Source organism: Diabrotica virgifera, chromosome 2 (genome assembly GCF_917563875.1).
Source record: "Diabrotica virgifera virgifera chromosome 2, PGI_DIABVI_V3a".
Taxonomy (NCBI): Eukaryota; Metazoa; Arthropoda; class Insecta; order Coleoptera; family Chrysomelidae; genus Diabrotica; species Diabrotica virgifera.
In genome coordinates, this window is record NC_065444.1 from 279710469 (window position 1) to 279731350 (window position 20882).

The 20882-nt window shown below is 34.0% G+C and overlaps 2 protein-coding genes across 6 annotated transcripts in view; one reads left to right on the forward strand and one right to left on the reverse strand.

Moving 5' to 3' along the window:
• LOC114332103 (mitogen-activated protein kinase kinase kinase 4) overlaps positions 1-20882 on the forward strand; it is a 177090-nt gene that overhangs the window by 89354 nt on the left and 66854 nt on the right. For all 4 annotated transcript variants that reach the window (XM_050644696.1, XM_050644697.1, XM_050644698.1 and 1 more), the window contains 2 exons: positions 5209-5386; positions 7941-8163. In XM_050644696.1, coding sequence (XP_050500653.1) covers positions 5209-5386; positions 7941-8163 — 401 coding nt within the window. The remainder of the gene's footprint in view (positions 1-5208; positions 5387-7940; positions 8164-20882) is intronic.
• The window catches only part of LOC126880655 (uncharacterized), an 85027-nt gene continuing 84489 nt past the window's right edge, over positions 20345-20882 (reverse strand). For both annotated transcript variants that reach the window (XR_007696668.1, XM_050644700.1), the window contains exon 2: positions 20345-20707. The gene's annotated coding sequence lies outside the window, so the exon portion shown is untranslated. The remainder of the gene's footprint in view (positions 20708-20882) is intronic.

A 20882-nucleotide genomic window follows, 5' to 3' on the forward strand; every position in this document is an offset into this window, starting at 1 on the left:
TGCAGCTGCGTTACACGAAATAACAAAATGCACATGTAATGTTTATTTTAATTAAAAACCCTCTACTGTGACGTGGTCCGTCCCCGTCTTAAGTATGCCTCCTGTGTATTGTCTCCTTTCTATAGAGTACATATTAATGCTTTTCAGTTAATTGAACATACATTTTTAAAACAAATTGCATATAAACTTAATATCTCGGGCAACTACAATAATGCAGATATTCTTAATTTCCTAAATATGACCGCCATAAGAGAAGGGATCTCATCAGTTTCTACAATATCCTACATGAAAAAACTGGAACTACAGAACTTGTTCAAAAAATTGATATTCATGTCCCACTAAAAACAACTAGGGCTACAGGTAGTTTCCATTACCCAATCCATCATGCTAACTATGGTCTTAACAAACTTTCTCATTATAACTACCAGACTAGCTAACCAGCACCTTAACATTGACCTTTTTCAATATTATAGCAAATTCCTGAGTCAGGTTTTATTAAGAGGAAACAGTAGCGATCAACAGGTAGCGAAAACGCATTCCAAGATTGCGGCTGTAATTTTGGTAAGAATGGCGGTACAGAGCCCAATTTGAAAAATATATTAATATGTGGAAATTACTCTGTAATTAAATACAATATTAAAAAAACGTGCCTGTACCGCCATTAAGAAGAACAAAAAAATACACTTTCTTCAAATAAACTTTTTTATCCGATGCCTAGATTTTGTGTCATTTTGGAACTACTAAAAATTTTTATTTCGTTAGTAGTTTCGGTAGTAGACACAACTTTTAAAGGCTAGCCACAAGAATTTTTCTTTTCTTTTATTTTTTTAACCTTTTTCGTTCCACCCTATTACCCATATTCTGTGATTGCTGTTTAATTTGATTGTTATTGCCCATGTTCTGTAATTTAAAAGTTTAACATAAATGGTATGAGTCGACCTGTTGATATAAGGCTGACTCAACCCTATACTGTTGATACCTGCGAAAAATAAATACGGTAAATATTATGAAAATTGAAACGAAAATTCGCGTTAGTCATTGCACACACAATCCAATGAAAAAGTATCACTTTTTATTCCGGGTTAGAAGTGAACGGATTGAACAATACTCGATCCGGTAAGGAACGGGAGAGTGATCAATCAATACTTGGTCGCCAGCAGAACAGTTTATCATCACAGTAAAACCTCCCTTAACCGAAACTGCTGATTTCGTCAATAAAAAGTAAATTTTTATCGCAAAACGAAAACAATTCAATGTTAAATTGTCAACATCGTCAACATTGCTTTCATACAACTAAAGAACGCAATTAAATGTACAACACCTTACGAAATCACCTCATAATATTTTTTTTCTACCACCGTGTCAAAAATGCAATGTTTAGCACTCCATGCGAGCGTTAAAAATGCTACTTTAAGGCACTTCTTCTTCATGTACCATGTCCTTTCAGAACGTTGGTTACCATCATAGCTATCTTAATTTTATTCACTGCCACCCTAAATAGCATGCTTGTATCAACACCATACCAATCTCGCAAGTTCTGCAACCATGAGGTTCTTCTTCGTCCTGGACTGCGTTTGCCTGCTATTTTTCCTTGCATAATATTTTGTAGCAACCTATATTTGGAACCTCTCATTACATGTCCGAAATACTCCAGCTTTCTCTGCTTGATGCTTTTTATGATCTCAGTAGTCTTGCTGAGACGTTCTAGTATTGTGGAGTTTCGAATCTTCTCCACCCAGGAAACTTTTAAAATTCTTCTATAGCACCACATTTCGGAAGCCTCAAGGCGATTTAGATCGATTTTATTTACAGTCAAGGACTCGACACCATAAAGTAAGACCGAGAACACGTAGCAGCGAAGTAGGCGGATCCTCAATGCCAATTTTAGGTCTCTGTTACATAACACCTTGGACATCCTTCTAAAAGCGGCTCTAGCCTGCTCTATCCTATATCTAATTTCGCCGTGACTTTCTGCGTTACAATTTAGTTGCTGTTCAAGGTACACGATTTTATCAACTTGCTCAAGTTTGGTATTTACCTATATAGACGGTTTTATATGCCTCTGTTTACTTATTACGAGTATTTTGGTTGTCCGTATTTTCAGATCCAGACCTGCCTCCCTACAACTCTCAACGACACTATCAAGTAGTGTTTGCAGATCTTCTTGACTAGAAGCTAGGAGTACTGTATCGTCCGCATATCGCAAATTATTGATGACTTCACCGTTCACAAGTATTCCTTCTTGTTTTTCAGAAAGAGCTTTTCTGAAAATTCTTTCGGAGTAAACGTTGAAAAGCAGTGGTGACAAGAGGTATCCCTGCCGTACTCCTCTTTTAATATTAAGAGCCTGTGATTCCACACCCTCTACTAAAACTGATGTTGTTTGATTCCAATATAAATTTGCAATTATTCGAACATCTGCCGTCCAAGCCTATGTCTTTTAGAGTTTCGACAATATAGAGTGCTTAGCACGATCAAATGCCTTTTGGAAGCAATAAAACAACAGTATATGCCTACATATATATCTCGACATCTTTGAGCAAGTACGTTCATTCCAAACAATGCCTCTCTCGTTCCAAACCCGTTACGGAAACCAAACTGTGTGTCATCCAGGTATTCCTCGCATTTATTGTAGATACGACCATGTATTACCTTCAGAAAAATTTTCAATAAATGGTTTAACAAACTGATGGCTCTATAATCAGCACAGGTTTAGGTAGAGCTATAAACATTGAATTAGACCAGCCATTAGGAAGTTGTCCGCTTGTATAAATGGTATTGAAAAACGAAGTTATAACCTCTAAAACATTGCTGTCATTTATAAGCTTGTATATTTCAGTTGGAATTTCATCAGGACCAGTCGCCCTGCCATCTTTTGATGATTGTATGGCTTTTATTACCCCAGAGCGTGTTATTAGGGGTCCGTCGCAGTTAGTAATATCGGGTGGTGAACTACTCCTATCGTTTATACATGATACCAGCCGCTTCTTTCACTTTTTTATACATGTTAAACGTGTCATATTTGTTTTCAAGTTCTTCAATGTCTTGACACTGTTTGGCTAGATGTTGACTCTTTGCTTCTCGTATTTTACGTCGAATTTCTTTTTGTATGCTGTTATAAATTGTTTCGTTGTTTTTCGCTAATCGCCGTTGTTCCATCAAATCCAATATGTCTTCTGTCATCCAAGCCTGCTTTTTTAGCTTTGACCTACCTTGTTAATTTCTCACACAGATTTCTTTTACTGTTGTTACGATTTTATTTAAGCCCTCATCGACATTCTCACCGATATTTTTCCAAATTAAATTTTCGTTCAGTTGTCTTTGAACTGATTCATTAGGCACTAGTGCTTTAAAAATTTTAAGGCACTGCGGTTCGTATTGACCGTATAGGCAATTTTGATGTAATGTCAAAAAAATATAAAAATGGAATGTCAGTCAAGTTCAAGTAAAAGTTTTTGTAGATATTGTCCTGTAATTACGTTTGTAGAAAAAATATTGTATGATATGCGTGTTAAAAAGTACATTTTTAAGGCACTCATGTGAATTGCAGAACTCGCTATCGCTCATTCTGCAAACTTTCACATGCGTGCCTTAAACGTGTACTTTTAACACTTATATCATAAATAACTATTAATACCAACTTTGACCAAGAATACTATGTAATTTGATACAAGAAGAATACAAAAAACAATGTTATTTTTAACCGAAATTCTTGTTATCCGAAACGGCCTTCCCCCAATTAATTCGGTTAACGGAGGTTTTACTGTAGTTCAATACTCTAAGATTTGGTTCGAGAGCTGCTTTTAGATCAACACTCTAACAAGAGCGGTTGGTCTTCAGACAATACACTAGGGCCAGTGGAGTTGTTCCCAGATCAACACTCCGGTGGAACTCTTCTCTCTATTCCTCTACTTTTCCTTATCTTTATTAATGACATTACTAGTTTAAAAATCGATGGAAAAATCTTTCTTTTTGCTGATGATACCAGTATCACTTGGAGCAACTCAAACATTGCAACTCTTCATGCGACTATAACTTCTGATCTACTTACAATAAAAACCTGGTCTGACTCTAATTTACTCTCATTTAACGTAGATAAAACAGTAGCATTGTCTTATAAAGGAGCTCTTCAACCCTTACCTCTTAATAACAGCCAGATCAGTACCGTTGATTCTGTAAAATTTCTTGGTATTTTTTTAGACAGCAACCTTAAATGGTCCCTCCATATCGATTTGTTAAGAAAGAAACTATCTTCAGCTTGCTATGCTATAAGATCTGTTTCGAATGAACTCAATCTAGCATCTTCCAAAATAACATATATTTCTTTGTTCGAGTCGCATCTTCGTTATGGTCTTCCTTTTTGGGGTTCTGCTACAGCTGCCCAATTCGATGTTATTTTCAAATTACAAAAAAGAGCAATAAGATATCTGTTTGGCCTCAGAAGAACAACACATTGCAGAAGTTACTTCAAAGATCACGGAATTTTAACCCTTCCATCTGTTTATATTTTAGAAACTGTTTGCTTAATTCGTAAACATCTACATGTCTTTCCACCAAGACCTAACCATGACTACTTCACGAGAAATTCTACATTTAACGTCTATTTGCCAACCCCGTCCTCGGAGTTAGTAAAGAAATCTATATTATACTCCGCAAAAAAACTTTACAACCATCTCCCTCTACAACTTAAATCTGCAGCATCTTTCCCCAAATTCCGTAAACTGACAAAAGCCTACCTATCTGAAAGACCATATTATTCAGTAGAAGATTTTCTTATTCAATAACTAAGAAATTACAGTACCCTTTGCACAAGTAGTATTTTTATTTTTTTTATCTATATTTGGGTGTCATATGCAGCAGCTTAACTTTTATAACTTTTAAAACTTTTTCTATTAATTACTAGGTAGACTATGCATTTGCAATTTATTTTCAATTTTGCAATTGATTATTTGTGTTTAACTTCATTATTGTTATTATTATTTTAAATACATTGACGATTTATGTAATTTTAGTAAATTGGATTGTTATTGTTTTGTTTTCTTGACTTTTATAAGCTTTGTCGATAAAATTGTACAATTTTTCATGACAATAAAGCATATTTCTATTCTGTTCTATTCTCAGTACTTTATCTTGATTATAAAAAATTAGAAATGTACTATGTAATTTTTAAACCAGGTAACAGACAGTAGACTTACTATAAATATTTAGTTTTAGGTAATAAACGTGTCAACAAACGACAGATGAAGCTCCTCAGAGGGTCCGAACGGGACCTTAAACTAGACATTGCCCGTGCTCAAGCTGCTAGCGCAGAATTCTACAACAAAGATGACTCCACCAACGATTTCCCACCAAAGACTCCAAGTTACCAGATTGAGAGTACTAACAGGTAAGTAACTAATTCCTACAGACGAGAGTAGTTACAGTCGGAAAAATGAGAGAATACTCATGAACGATCACATCAATCACTTATTTTGTATTTGCTGTCTTTTTCTACAAATAACAACCGTTTGTTATAGAAAAAGACAGCAAATACAAAATGAGTGATTGATGTGATCGTTCATGGGTATTCTTTCATTCTTCTTTCATTTTTTCGACTGTATATACTTAAATTAGTCCAGAAAGCCACTGCGCATCCGCTAGGAAAAACATTCTGATTCGGATTTTTTGCACAATCTTACTCAAAAAGGAACCCTTTTAACAAATTTGCATGTTGCCGGGACCAAAAGGTAGTCAAAAATTTTTTAAACGTTTTTTTTTGTTTTTTTCCTAAAATTATTTTTTTTGCATGGAAAAAAGTTTTTTTAGGTTTTTGGATCGTTCCAAACAGAAAATGTCTTTAGTGACTTTTCTCTAAAAATGATAGTTTTTGACATATAAGCGATTAAAAATTGAAAAAGTGCGAAAACAGCCATTTTTAACCCTCAAAAACTGAAAATTTGAATGTTGCCAAGGTAGGTAGATATTCTTTAAACATCGATTGATGAAATCCCGAAGAGTTTTTTGCAGTACAATATTCAAAACTCCTTTGTTTTTTAATTGCTAATCAAGCGTGCGCGACACTATTTTCCACCGACAGTATGGTGCAAATGAAAGGAATAAATTCGTTATTTCGTAAACCGGCGACTTTAAGGAAAAGTCACGAAACAAGTCGATTAAGCTATTATTTTGTGGCATATATGGTATACTAGTGACGTCATCCATCTGGACGTGATGACGTAATGATTTTTTTAAATGAGAATAGGGGTCGTGTGCTAGCTCATTTGAAAGGTTCTTCAATTCTCTATTTCAGTAATATAAACATTTACATAATTATTTATACAGGGTGTCCAAAAAATTTTTATTAAATTAAATTATTTGACAAAAAAAGAAATAGAAGGACACCCCGTATAAATAATTATGTAAATGTTTACATTACTGAATAGAGAATTGAAGAGCCTTTTAAATGAGCTACCACACGACCCCTATTCTCATTTAAAAAAATCATCGATAACGTCATCACGCCCAGACGGATGACGTCACTAGTATACCATATATGCCACAATATCATAACTTAAAAATAAAAATCGACCTGTTTCGGGATTTTTTCTTAAAGTCGCCGGTTTACGAAATAACGAATTTATTCCTTTCATTTGCACCATACTGTCGGTGGAAAATAGTGTCGCGCACGCTTGATTAGCAATTAAAAAACAAAGGAGTTTTGAATATTGTATTGCAAAAACTCTTCGGGATTTCATCAATCGATGTTTAAAGAATATCTACCTACCTTGGCAACATTCAATTTTTCAGTTTTTCACATAGTTTTTGAGGGTTAAAGATGGCCGATTTCGCAATTTTTCAATTTTTAATCGCTTATATGTCAAAAACTATCATTTTTAGAGGAAGGTCACTAAAGACCTTTTCTGTTTGGAATGATCCAAAAAACCTAAAAAAACTTTTTTCCATGCAAGAAAAATAATTTTAGGAAAAAACAAAAAAACCCTTAAATAATTTTTGACCACCTTTTGGCCCTGGCAACATGCAAATTTGTTAAAAGGAGTCCTTTTTGAATAAGATTGTGCAAAAAATCCGAATCAGAATATTTTTCCTAGCGGATGCGCAGTGGCTTTCTGGATTAAATTCTTTTCAAAACCCTACTTGTACAAGCTACAAATAACTCATAAACAGCTTGTCTCACAAGGGATCTGTTAAGCCTTATATTAGCATTGTCTCATACAATGTCACAGTAAACTAGCTGATGAAAATAAAAAACTTCACTTAATATCGCACTTCAAAAGTGTAATGGAACATGATGAAACAGATCAATGTTCAAGCTCAGAGAGATTCAATACAGCATCGACCGAACCCAAATTTCTCAGAATATTGCATTTCCTTTCAGTCTGAACTCCACCATTGTTCTACTCTTGTTTCGAGTCATTCAACTCTCATCAGGAACACTTGTGGTAGTTCAAACTGAAGTGAAATGTAGTTTATTTTACCAGTATAATATTTGTTATAAGGAAGACATAAAGTGCCATGGAGAGAACAATGTTAGAAGTAAAATTAAAATACAAAAAGCAAAACAACTAGATAAGAAATAAAACAAAAGTCAAAGACGCAGCCTAAAATGGAGCTTCGCAGGTTATAACGCTAGACAAACGGACAATAGATGGAATACCACGATACAACAATGGAGACCATGGACAGGAAAGAGAGCAAGAGGTCGACCTCAGATGAGATGGGAAACAGAAAGCACAAAACAGAATCATTTGGAGGAAAATTTCACAACCAGGACAAAAAAAAAACAATCTGAAAAACCGATTATTGCGGAGTAAAAAAAAACGGTTTTAGATTAAAACCGGTAGGAATTTCCCATCCCTACTCTCGAACCAGTCTGCATCTTGAACTACTGCAAAAATTCCATACCAAAAAGGAAACCATTTTAATATTGTTTAATATTTTAGGTTTATGAGCTTGGTGGGTAGAACATTTCCTTGTAAGAAGATCTGCCCTCTTAAAAGAGTCATTGGAAAAAAGGTCGACGAAAAGAAAAAGGAAGATGATCAAAAGAAATTTGAAGCTTTGAAATTGTTAGGATATGATAAAAGGGTAGAGTTTTATCATATCATGAAATCTTTGATCAAAATGGGAGAAAAGGCTGTGTTGTCAGATAACGCAAAGAGATTGGTAAGTTTTATTTATATTTTGTTACTCTAAATCTAACCTTCCAGAAGGTTCTATTTTTTATTATTTAAAAGTATTTTACAATACATTGAGTATCAGCAATAAACAAAAGTCCACTGGTAAAATCAAAGTATAATCAGGCCTGGCGACAAGGGGGGGGCGGGGTGTTTCCTCCCGGGCCCGGAGTTTTCAAAGGGGCCCGGTTTTTTAAATCCAATAAGTTTGATATCTTAAGTGTTAGCAATAATGCCATTCAGATACTATGCGCGGGCGAGCGGACAGGCGAGAGCGATAGAGAGAGAAAGAGAGAAAGAGACACCTAATGCCTGCCTTGCCTGCCGGTCGCTTGCTTCTTTCTTTCTTTCTTTCTTTCTTTCTTTCTTTCTTTCTTTCTCGCACGAATAGACGTACCTGTAAGTGTTCCTTTCCACTGTTGCACGCAGGAGCGCCATAATAATTTTCTTCTTGGCGTAGAGCTCATTAATTCGGTAAGTTCATAATATGTATTATTATTTTTGTGTGTATGTGGTTAGCCCAATATTTCGTATATATATATATGTTAATGAGTGCAAGCAATAAATAAAAGAATCCGAAAGCTCGTTTCTATACAGGGTGTTAGTAAATAAGTATGAAAAATTTTAAGAGCTAATTTCACATGAAAAATTAATGCCAGTTTGCTCTATAAACATATGTCCGCAAATGCTTAGTTTCAAAGATACGGGGTGTTGAAATTCTTATTTCAAACTGCCAATTTATTTATTGCTCTAAGACCAGTTGAGCTATGAAAATGAAATTTGGTGAGTTTTAGGAGGTAGTTATTACGAATTTTATGACATACAATTAAGAATTTTGTATTCATCATTGGCGCGCCTACGGGCAATGGTCTGAATTATTTTAAAGATAAAAATAGTACGCCACTGAGATATTTCGAATTAGAAATTATTTTTAAATTCCACGCCTAATTTATGATAAAAAACCTTTCTTGCCTTTTTTTCATATGATGCAGCGTTTTTATGTAGAAAAATAAAACATCTTGGCGCATATTTTTCATTTCTTAACACATCATCAAGAACTATCCAATATAATAATACTAAACTCGAACAATAACAGAAAATATTACTAATACCATTTCAACTAGGTGCATAGCTGCAAGAAATGTTTAAAATGATCTCCTTTACAGGTAACAGAAGAATTTTATATTCATCATGGGCGCGCGTACGGGTAAGGGTCTGAATTTTTTGAAGAAAAAAATAGTACGCCACTGAGATATGTCAAACTAAAAATCATTTTTGAATTCCTCGTTCAATTGACGACAAAAAATCTTTCTTACCTTTTTTTCATATGCAGCGCCGTTTTTATGCAAAAAAAATAAACATCTTAACGTTTACAAAGTATTTGAACTAAGTTTCTATGCATATGGAAACTACCTCAAATACTTGGTAAGCCTTAAGATGTTTTATTTTTTTGTATAAAAACGGCGCCTCGTATGAAAAAAAGGAGAGAAAGGTTTTTTGTCGTAAATTGAACGAGGAATTCAAAAATGATTTTTAGTTTGACGTATCTCAGTGGCGTACTATTTTTTTCTTCAAAAAATTCAGACCATTACCCGTACTCGCGCCAATGATGAATATAAAATTCTTCTGTTATCTGTAAAGGAGATCATTTTAAACATTTCTTACAGATTTTCACTTAGTTGAAATCTTATTAGTAATAATTTCCGTTATTGTTCTAGTTTAGTATTATTATATTGGATAGTTCTTGATGATGTGTTAAGAAATGAAAAATACGCGCCAAGATATTTTATTTTTCTGCATAAAAACGGTGCATCATATGAAAAAAAGGCAAGAAAGGTTTTTTATTGTAAATTAGACGTGGAATTTAAAAAAAAATTAATTTGAAATACTTCAGTGGCGTACTAATTTTTTCTCTAAAAAAATTTAGACCATTGCCCGTAGGCGCGCCAATGATGAATACAAAATTCTAAATTGTATGTCAAAAATTCATAATAACTACCTCCTAAAACTCACCAAATTTCATTTTCATAGCTCAACTGGTTTTAGAGCAATAAATAAATTGGCAGTTTGAAATAAAAATTTCAACACCCCGTATCTCCGAAACTAAGCATTTGCAGACATATGTTTATAGAGCAAACTGGTATTCATTTTTCATGTAGAATTAAAATTTTTCATACTTATTTACTAACACCCTGTATATTGCGATGCATGTCTACTAGTACTAGTCGAAATAAAAATAGGTATACGGGAAAGATTAAGATGTACAAGTAAAAGTATAGTTACAGTTGAAATTTAATTCCGTGTAATTCTTTCAAAAAGTGATAATGAACAAGACTTTTGTAATAATTAATCTCGAAGATTAGTTAATGTTGGCGTTAGATGCCATTTTGCTATTTTACGACTAGATATTTTTATGTAATCTTGTGCATTGTTTATAATAGGAGCTTAGTTCAGAAATATCAATTCTAGAGAAATCTATTGAGCGACTCCCATTCATTAAGTTCATAACTGTAATAAATTAATCGTTTGATATAATCGGTATTTTTGGGCAAGACGAAAATTCAATAATTATAGTTACACACTAACTAAACTTGGCCATAGAAGTAGATGTTGAGCAGATCGGCTATTGCCGAAGAGCGTCGATTGCAACAACTCTTTGTTTGGCACCTAAATTCATCTATATCACTGAAGATAGGTAACCCATTCGTTCTTCACATTTTTTTTGTTTGTTTTTAGATTAACAATGTATCATCATAAATCTGGTGCACAAAAACGCAAGCAACGTGTCGAACGTGATCAAAAACGAATAAATTCACAAAAAGGACAAGGTAAACTCTCCAATTTTAATTTTGTACCAAAAATCATTTCTGTACCAAACAACAAAACCGATCCTGAGCAACCCAGTACATCTTAAGCTTTTCCCACAAATACTCCACTCTGTAAACAATCTGAGGAACCCCCAGAGTCTGCGGAGAAAACTGAGGAATTATTCAATGACAGCGTCAATGCGCTTTTGACACCTCCAAAGCCCGTGTTGAATGAACAGTCGAAATCTCAAAATAATAAGAAGCTTAACAATTACGATATTGGCACCGCAACCACAGAATTCATAAGTTCTCAATTAGTTGAAGAAATAATTCACCGAGGTCATGAAGAACTGCCAGAAGTTTTTCCGCGTGATAAGTTAAATGAGCCCTTTCCTAATTCACTGTTGCACAAGATTTTACCAAATGGCGAAAAGGATAAACGTGACTGGTTAGTCTGGAGCCGTAGTATGTGTTCCTTTCATTGTCTGCCATGTCGTTTATTTAGTACTACTTCCTTAAATCGTTCGCATCTTTGTGAACCAGGTGGATATTCGAAAAACCAAGCGTGGAAATTTGTACGAAAAATTAAAACTACATGAAAATAGCAAAGACCATATGCAGTGTTACGTTAAGTGGCGTGAGGTAGAAATGCGGAGTCACAGTGAGTCTACCATCAATCACCTTTTGTGCGAACAAATTAGTGCTGAAAGTTCAAAATTGCGCGAAATTCTAACTAGAATATTAGGTACTATATTGTTTTTGGGGGAAAGAGGTCTCGCTTTAAGGGGAGAAAGCCATCTCATTGGTGACCGAAACAATGGCAATTTTCTAGGAATTCTAGAACTTATAAGCCACTACGATCCACTACTACGTGGACATTTAGAAAGAGTGAAACTTTCCCAAAATCAACATAAACGTCTTCAGGTTCACTATCTTTCACCCGACATTCAGAATTAATTTATTCAATTGTGCGCTGATCATGTACGATTAGTTATCTTAAAAGAGCGAGAGAAAGCTAAATATTACACGATAATTGTTGACGCAACACCTGATTCATCTCACGTTGAACAAACCACTTTTATTTTAAGATACAAGAGCGTTTTTTGAATTTTGTTGATTGTAATCAAAAAACAGGCGAAGCAATCGCAAAGTTGATCTGTGAAACGTTAAGAAAATATGAAATTTCCCTATCAGAGTGTCGGGGTCAAGGTTATGATAATGGTAAAAATATGAGTGGCGAATATAAAGGAGCGCAAAGTCATATACTTCATGAGAATCCTCAGGCCGCCTATTCACCCTGCGGAGCTCATAGTTTGAACTTGTGTGGAGTAGATTCAGCTGAGTGTTGTCCTAAAGCGATTACATTTTTTGGTGTGATACAAAAATGTTTCAATATTTTTAGTAGTAGCCCACAGCGTTGGGAAATTCTAAAAAGTAAAATACCCTGCTCACTCCATCGTTTATCTGAGACAAGGTGGTCTGCTAGAATTGAGGCTGTAAAACCTTTTGCACATCATATATCCGGAATAACAGAGGCATTTGAAAACGTTAAATTTGACTGCAGAAACTAGGAGGGACGTAGATGGCATTTTAAAATACATCAGCGGTTTCGAATGTGTTTTGATGTCTTCAATATGGTCAAAGAATTCGATTAATGAAGTAAACCTTGTTCTTCAGTACAGAGATGCTACAAATGATGTCGAAGTAGACAATCTATCGAGTTTGCTCACCGATTTGCAGTTCTTACGCGATCGATGGAGTATAATTTATGCAAGCTAGTTGCAGGCGGATTAGAGAACACTTCGTCAACATTGCCGATAGGTAGACACAAGAAAAGGTTAAGAAGATTGACAGACGACGAAACACAAGGAATTTTTCAAACTGACGAAAAAACAGAATTCAAAATAAATATATTTTTCCACCTACCTCTACCGAAAGTATACTTTTCCGGACCTGATTCTAGGGAGCAAAGTTGTACTTTTCCTCCCTAGGGAGGAAAATATTTTTTCCACCTACCTCTACCGAAAGTATACTTTTCCGGACCTGATTGTAGGGAGCAAAGTTGTACTTTTCCTCCCTAGGGAGGAAAATATTTTTCCTCCCTAGGGAGGAAAAGTAAAAGTGACGTCATGGTATTTCATTCATGAAATGTAACTTATTGACGCCCTGTACAATAGCTATTTTCTATTACGTAAGTTTCTATACATTTTAACGTTTATTTATAAAACACTCTGTATTTTGCAGAATGGTAAAAAACAGTAAATTGTTATTTTGATTTAACAATGTTTACATTATTAATTTGACTTATATTTGACAGTTGACAGTTATATTGTACGTACTTGTTAGTTTTAGTTCTAATAAATTTTGTTGGTTAGTTACATAAATATATTAAGTAAAAATGAAAAAAATGACTTGTTATTTGAGGAAGGTGGAAAAACCATATGTATAACATGGGAGTAAAGTGCCTTTTCCTCCCTTGAATGATTACTGCCCTCCGCTACGCGTCGGGCAGTAAACTTCATTCTCGGGAGGAAAAGTAGCACTTTCCTCCCTTGTTATACAAATAGCTATTCCTCCCTAGGGAGGAAAAGTAAATGTGACGTTATGGTATTTCATTCATGAAATATAACTTATTGACGCCCTGTACAATACATATTTTCTATTACGTAAGTATCTATACATTTTAACGTTTATTTAAAAACACTCTGTATTTTGCAGAATGGTAAAAAACAGTAAATTGTTATTCTGATTTAACAATGTTCACATTAATAATTTGACTTATATTTGACAGTTGACAGTTATATTGTACCTACTTGTTACTTTTATTAGTTCTAATAAATTTTGTTGGTTAGTCACATAAATAAATTAAGTAAAAATGAAAAAATTACTTGTTATTTGAGGAAGGTGGAAAAACCATATGTATAACATGGGAGTAAAGTGTCTTTTCCTCCCTTGAATGATTACTGCCCTCCGCTACGCGTCGGGCAGTAAACTTCATTCTCGGGAGGAAAAGTAGCACTTTCCTCCCTTGTTATACAAATAGCTATTACGTTATCCTAGATTCTGTAATAGCGGGCATCAACAATCGATTTATAGCTGTGAAAAAGTTGAACGAGACTTTCTCTTTCTTGTGGAAATTTCCACTGTTAGATAAAGACCACATACGAAAAAGTGCAAAAAATTTTTTGCAGCAATATCCGACTGACGTAGCTGACGAGTTGTCAAATGAATTGATTCATCTGTCTCACATTCATGGAGCGAATTTCAAAGGTCATACCATCCCTTTCGTTTTGTTAAATGAAATTTATGTTAAGAATCTGGATGTACTCTTTCCTAACATTTGCGTCGCGTTGCGAATTTTTTGTAATTTGCCAGTATCCGTCGCCAGTGCTGAGCGTTCTTTCAAGAGTAAAACATTTTCATCGCTCTTGTTCTTCACAAATGCGTGTTGCAGGACTCGCAATGCTTTGCCTAGAATCTGAATTAGCGAGAAAAGTTAATTTCAGTGAAATCATAAATTCGTTCGCTTTAGTAAAAGCACGCAGAGCGTTACTAGAATAAGGTTATAAAATAATGTATATACTTTACTTTACATTGTAATAAAGAATTAATACACGACAAACTGTTTTATCAATTCATTTGGCTCCATTTTATTCGATATCCCACTGTGACAATATGGTTTCATAATTTTAATGGTACATACAGTAAGTTAATAAAATAAATATAAATTTTTAAGTTATGTAGTAGAACTAAGTGATTGAGAAAATAGGGCCATTTTTACTCAATACAGGCAGGGGCCCTCGAGTCACTTCCCCCGGACCCGATTTTTCTGTCACGGCCCTGAGTATAATTATTATATAATTATATAGGAAATAGATAATATACATGTTATAACTACTAATTAGTTTTTAAGTTTACTCTAAATGGTAAGCCCAGTGGTTTAAGCTTCTTTAGATTACGTTATTCTTGGGAATTGTCTAGGTTAACTGCAAACTGGTTCTCATGATCTTCCAGCCTGGTAATGTATGCAGTGCTACGTTTTTTGATAACTTCCTGTACCATATGTATTTTAAGGTCACGATAAATAATTCTGTTGTTGATGTATCACGATCCATTGGTGATAGTTCGGAGGATTTGTGATTGGAAGCATTGAATGATTTCGATGTTGTAGTGACGTCAGGCTGTTTCTCACAGTTCCAACCCATATGTCCAGATGGTCGTAAGTATTGCCTTACAGAGCAGCAATTTGTTATCCAGGGATAACCTTGATGAACAACTCATTAACCAACACATATTTCTAAATTGGAGACCTAGTTGCTTTCTTTTGGTCCAAATATGTTACCTCCATGTGAGACTAATATCCAAATGGTTACCAAGATATATAGAAACTTTAGAATATTAGAATTAGTTCACTAGAATTTTATTGTGCTTTATAATTTTGTTAATCAATGTTATTACTTGTTCTGTCATGGCCGCTCTACAATATTTCTTCAGCCCGGTTAACAAACTAATGGTAGACTTTAAAACCATACAGCTGCAGCTCTTAGAAATAGGATCTTTATAACGTGGGAGAAAAAATGTTACAATGTACATTGTAAAGTTTCAATAGAAAGTTAGATCTTTTCTGTAGATACACTGTCAAATCGGTAGAGCTGGCTTTATAGTGTTCAATACGGTGGGACTAGTAGCGCCATCCCTTGCTCGAGCCATGCATCATACTTTAGGGCTACTTTTCTGGTCCATTATCTTTATTCAATTTTTTTTAAATCTTATGGCATTACTTCTTGTTGTATTGGTTACGGTATCGTCCGTTTTTTTACAAACCGCTTTTTGAGAAAAGGAGCACATACTAATTTTTAGATTGTGACAATCATGTATAAATTTTAATTTACACAATAAAATATATTTACAAAGTTTGAAATATTAATATTAAGACAAGGTTAATTAATCATTTGAGATGTGTGTCTACTGTGTTCTAATGCTAAATAATCTAAATATAGCGTTTGCAAATAAAACATACGTTAACATTTAAGACAGTCAGTCAACAAGTCGGTGGAAAGGAATTAAACAATACCACCTTATTTGCTTTTTAATAAACTGTAACGACGTTGGAATAAACAGGATCTTCTGTTCTTTACGAGAAAAATCAATACCCTGGATGTTTAACCAGGAAATGTTAACGCCTGATAATGAATTATACGAATTCACTTGTAAACAGAAAAATGTAATCGATGCCAATTCCATTAAAGGGAGTGTGCAAGTAGACGGATTATTAGTTTTGTTTTTATTTGGTGCAGATAACACATTTAATGCTGGGAATTTATTGGGTTAATCCATTGGAGCTTGTTATTTATTTATTAGCAGAATTTAAAAAATCACTATTATACAGGATGATTGATTAGTAGGGTAAAGCTCAATAGCTCCGCTATAGTAATAGATAGCAATAAAAGTTAATAACAAAAGTTTTAGCCACCTTTGAGCTTCACATTACAAAATTAGTTAGAATGTTACAGGGTGTTCGATAACACAGTGGCAGATCAAATTTATGTTTTTTTTTTAATGGAACACCCTATATTTTATTTTAAATTCGAAATCCTGTTAACTTCTTCATCACAAAAATATAAAGGTTTGTTATGTTATACAGGGTATTTTTACAAAGTTATAACCAATTTTATATGAAACTCGTAACAAGTTCAACTCCCTGTATAAATAAAAATAAGCAAAACAACAATGGTTTATTAATGCCATATTTTTTAACGTATTGTCAAAATTTTTAAGAATGGTCGATATTGCTAATTTTCTTTATATCAAATACAGGGTGAGTCAAAACGCAAGTACATTATTTTCTCAATAATTTTAAATGGAACACCCTGTATTTTATATCACTATTGAAAAGTACCATTACTGTACTTTAATTTTTAGATAACATTCCCTATGTCTAAATTTATTAGTTTTCGAGATATTTTCATTTTTCAATGGACCAGTAGCATGGCCACCCAAATCACCAGAATTTAATAAACTGGACTGATTTTTTTGGGGTTACGTTAATAATGAAGTTTATAAAATACCTCCAACAACAAGGGACGAGATGAAAAATAGAATACAAAGTGTATTTCGATGTGTTAATTTAAAAATGCTCCGTAGAGTAAGTAGCTCATTCAATGATCGTTTTTAGGCGTACATAAATGTGTTAGGAGATAATTTTGAACACCTTATGTAATTAAATATTAAAAATATTTTATTAAAAGTAGCTTCTAATTTTTTCAAACATGTTTTTTTGCAAAATGTATTACTGATAAATTATGTTTCGTTCTTTATTTGTTACATTGTTACATTTACATACAAAAGTAGTGTTTAATTGTCTTCACAAAATATTGTATTTTGTGTTTGTGTATTTTTTTGTAAAATTTATTACTAATTTTCTTTGTTTATTTGTTGCATTTACATAAAAAGATAGTTTTTAATTGTTTCAAAAATGTTGCATGTAGTGGTTGTGTTTTTGTTTGTAAAATGTATTACTAATAAATTATTTTTATTTCTTTATTTGCTACAGTGTTACATTGATTACCGGATTGATAATCGAGAATCTTCAATTTTCAATTCAGTCATGGCTTACTTAAAATTTAGATAAATTTAAACACCTACAATAATTTGCTCTGAAAAATGAAAATATCTCGAAAACTAATATATTTGGGCATAGGGAATGTTATATAAAAATTAAAGTACGTTAATGTTACTTTTCAATAATGATATAAAATACAGGGTGTTCCATTTAACATTACTGAGAAAATAATGTACTTGCGTTTTGACTTACCCTGTATTTGATATGAAGAAAATTAGCAATATCAATAATTCTTAAAAATTTTGACAATACCTTAAAAATATGGCATTAATAAACCATTGTTGTTTTGCTTATTTTTATTTATACAGGGAGTTGAACTTGTTACGATTTTCATATAAAATTGGTTATAACTTTGTAAATACCCTGTATAACATAACAAACCTTTATATTTTTGTGATGGAGAAGTTAACAGGATTTCGAATATAAAATAAAATATAGGGTGTTCCATTAAAAAAAAACAAGTTAGGTCTGCCACTGTGTTATCGAACACCCTGTAACATTGTAACTAATTTTGTAATGTGAAGCTCAAAGGTGGCTAAAATTTTTGTTATTAACTTTTATTGCTATCTATTACTATAGCGGAGCTATTGAGCTTTACCCTACTAATTAATCACCCTGTAGTAATCAAACACCTGTTATTATCGACGAGATATTGAAAATAGCTAATAATAATAGTGGGCTTTCACGATAATAACCGCTTTGTATGTTTTGTAGCAATTTGATAAGTAAAGCAATTTCTTTACTTATCGGATTCTTCTTCTTTTAGTGCCTATTCGTTTCGAATATTGGCGATCATTCTGGCTATAATTATTTTATTAACTGATGCTTTAAATAGATTAGTTGTTGTTGTGGAGAACCATTTCCTCGGGTTCTTTAACTCCTCGCTTTCCATTTCTTCATTCTTAGTCCTTCTTTCAAGTCATTCTTAGTAAATACATAATTGACCTTTTCAATTTCTACGGAAAAAAGGATAATTACCTATTCTCAAACGACCATTTACTAAACCTACTCTTTTTTATAATCTTTCCATTTGTTTCGTGGTATGCCGTACAATAGAAAGTTCAACGTCAAATGTTTACAAATGTCTATCTAACTAAACGGTAGAAAAACCAATATATTGTTTTATTATTTTCGGGGAATGTCTTTAAACCGGATACGATTTACTAATTCCGAAAAACACTTTCTTATATATAATGCTTAATATACAATATACAGGATGTTGCGATTTCTGTTGATCGGTGATTTGATCTTTTTCTTAATATTTTCTGTTTTATTTTTGAACAATATGGACAATGAACAATATAAACCTTAATAATACATAAACATTTACCTCTTCTACGTTCCATCGCTTGTGTATATTTATGACAGTATATGTTGTAGGAGCACGATTTATCAGCCTTTGTCTTATTAGAACTCATCTGATACGAATATCTGAAAACTAACAAAACCCAAAGGCTAACAAACGTCTCTTAAATGTTTCCTACTCAAGTGGTAGCGTACAATGGTACCATCTACTTCGATCGCTATGAACGAAAAAAGTTTATTAATATATTAATAAATTGGGTATATAATAAATAAATTGGGTTTCAGTGTTGTGCTTCTAAACCAGTATCCTCCTCCACAGTCGTTTCCTCATTTCTGAGTGTCGTGATTCCCTATAATACGAGCAACTATCTCTTTCCATTGGCTTCTGTCCTGAGCTTCCCTCATGGATTCAGAGAATGTTTTTCCACTGGCTTTCTGTACTTGATCCGTCCATCGAGTAGGTGAGCGACCTCTACTTCTGCGCCCTTCAACGTTTCCCGAAATTATACGTCTCTCAAGATTATCATCACTTCTTCTTGCAATATGGCCGAAAAATTTTATGACCGTGGAGAGGCAAATAGATGAAAGTCGAGTCTGAATATTAAGCTCTTGGAGGATTGAGTGATTTGTTCTGTGTTCCGTCCATGAGATCCGAATCATTCTTCTCCATGTCCAGCACCACATTTCAAAGGCGTCAATCCTTTTTCTGTCGTCCGATTTCATTGTCCATGTTTCGGATCCGTAATTAAATATGGGAAAAATTAAGGCACGTACTAATCTTATTTTGGTGTTCTTCGACAAGGAGCGATCTTTCCAGATTTTCGATAATCGACTCATAGCGTTTTTGGCCATGCCTATTCTCCTACGTATTTCTGTTTCACAAGATTCTGTATTACTTGGGATCCTAGATAATTGAACTCGTTAACCACTTCAAACTGGTCTAAGGCTCCTGTTGTCTGAAGTGTATTTGAATAATCTACTATCATAATTTTTGTTTTTTGTTTATTGATCTTGAGACCACATCCATTGCTTTCGGCTTCCACTAGCTGCAGCAGGCTGGGCATTTCTTCTTCGGATGCAGTTATTAATGTTGTATCATCTGCATATCTGAGATTTGAGATCTTCTTTCCTGCGATAGAAATACCGCCATTCCATTTGTCGAGTGCTTTTCTCATTATATATTCCCCATAGAAATTAAAAAGACTTGGAGGTAGAATACATCATTGTCGTACTTACCAGAAACCAGTATACTTTCACACAATTCGATCATCTATTCATTTTCGTCATCGTTGATCCTTAAATCCTGTAACCTAATGTAACCCTTACACAGGTTATTGGCTAGCTCAGCCTGTCGTAGGTTCTGCGCTGTGCAAGAAAGAATCACTCTTCCAAGAATCTAAAGGAGGTTAAGCAATAAAATTCGAAAAGTTCACATATTCATCTATTGACCTTATTAAATCTATTAAATACACATTATCGCCATTCAAAATATTGAATAAAGGAAAATTGAAATTTATTAACAATAAAAAAACTTGTTGTCAAGAAAATAGTTCATTCAGCAGCACTTTGCGAACATCTAACTGCAAGAGGCTACTTATCTTATGCGATCGTCGAGGCGTCGAGGGATCTCCGTTGCTGTCTTCTGGTCTTGGAGGAACTTCGGCTCCACGTAGCCCTGTTGACTGACGGTGAAGGTGTTCGGGTGCAGGCCTTTACTGTAGTTTCATGGTCACCGGTGCAAAACGGCGGCTAGATGGTATTTGATTTGTATAGCCTGGTACATAGGCTCTTCCCAGCGACTAAATAAAAAGAAACAGTGCGTATTACTAGGTGTCAATAGCACATATGAGATCCACGTTTGGCAAGGAGACCCAGTTCGCGTATAAGTAGACCGTCCTACGAAAGTCAAACGGTCGCAACTAATACCACCGAACATAATCTCCTTGCCAACGAGGGTACACAAAGAAAAAAATT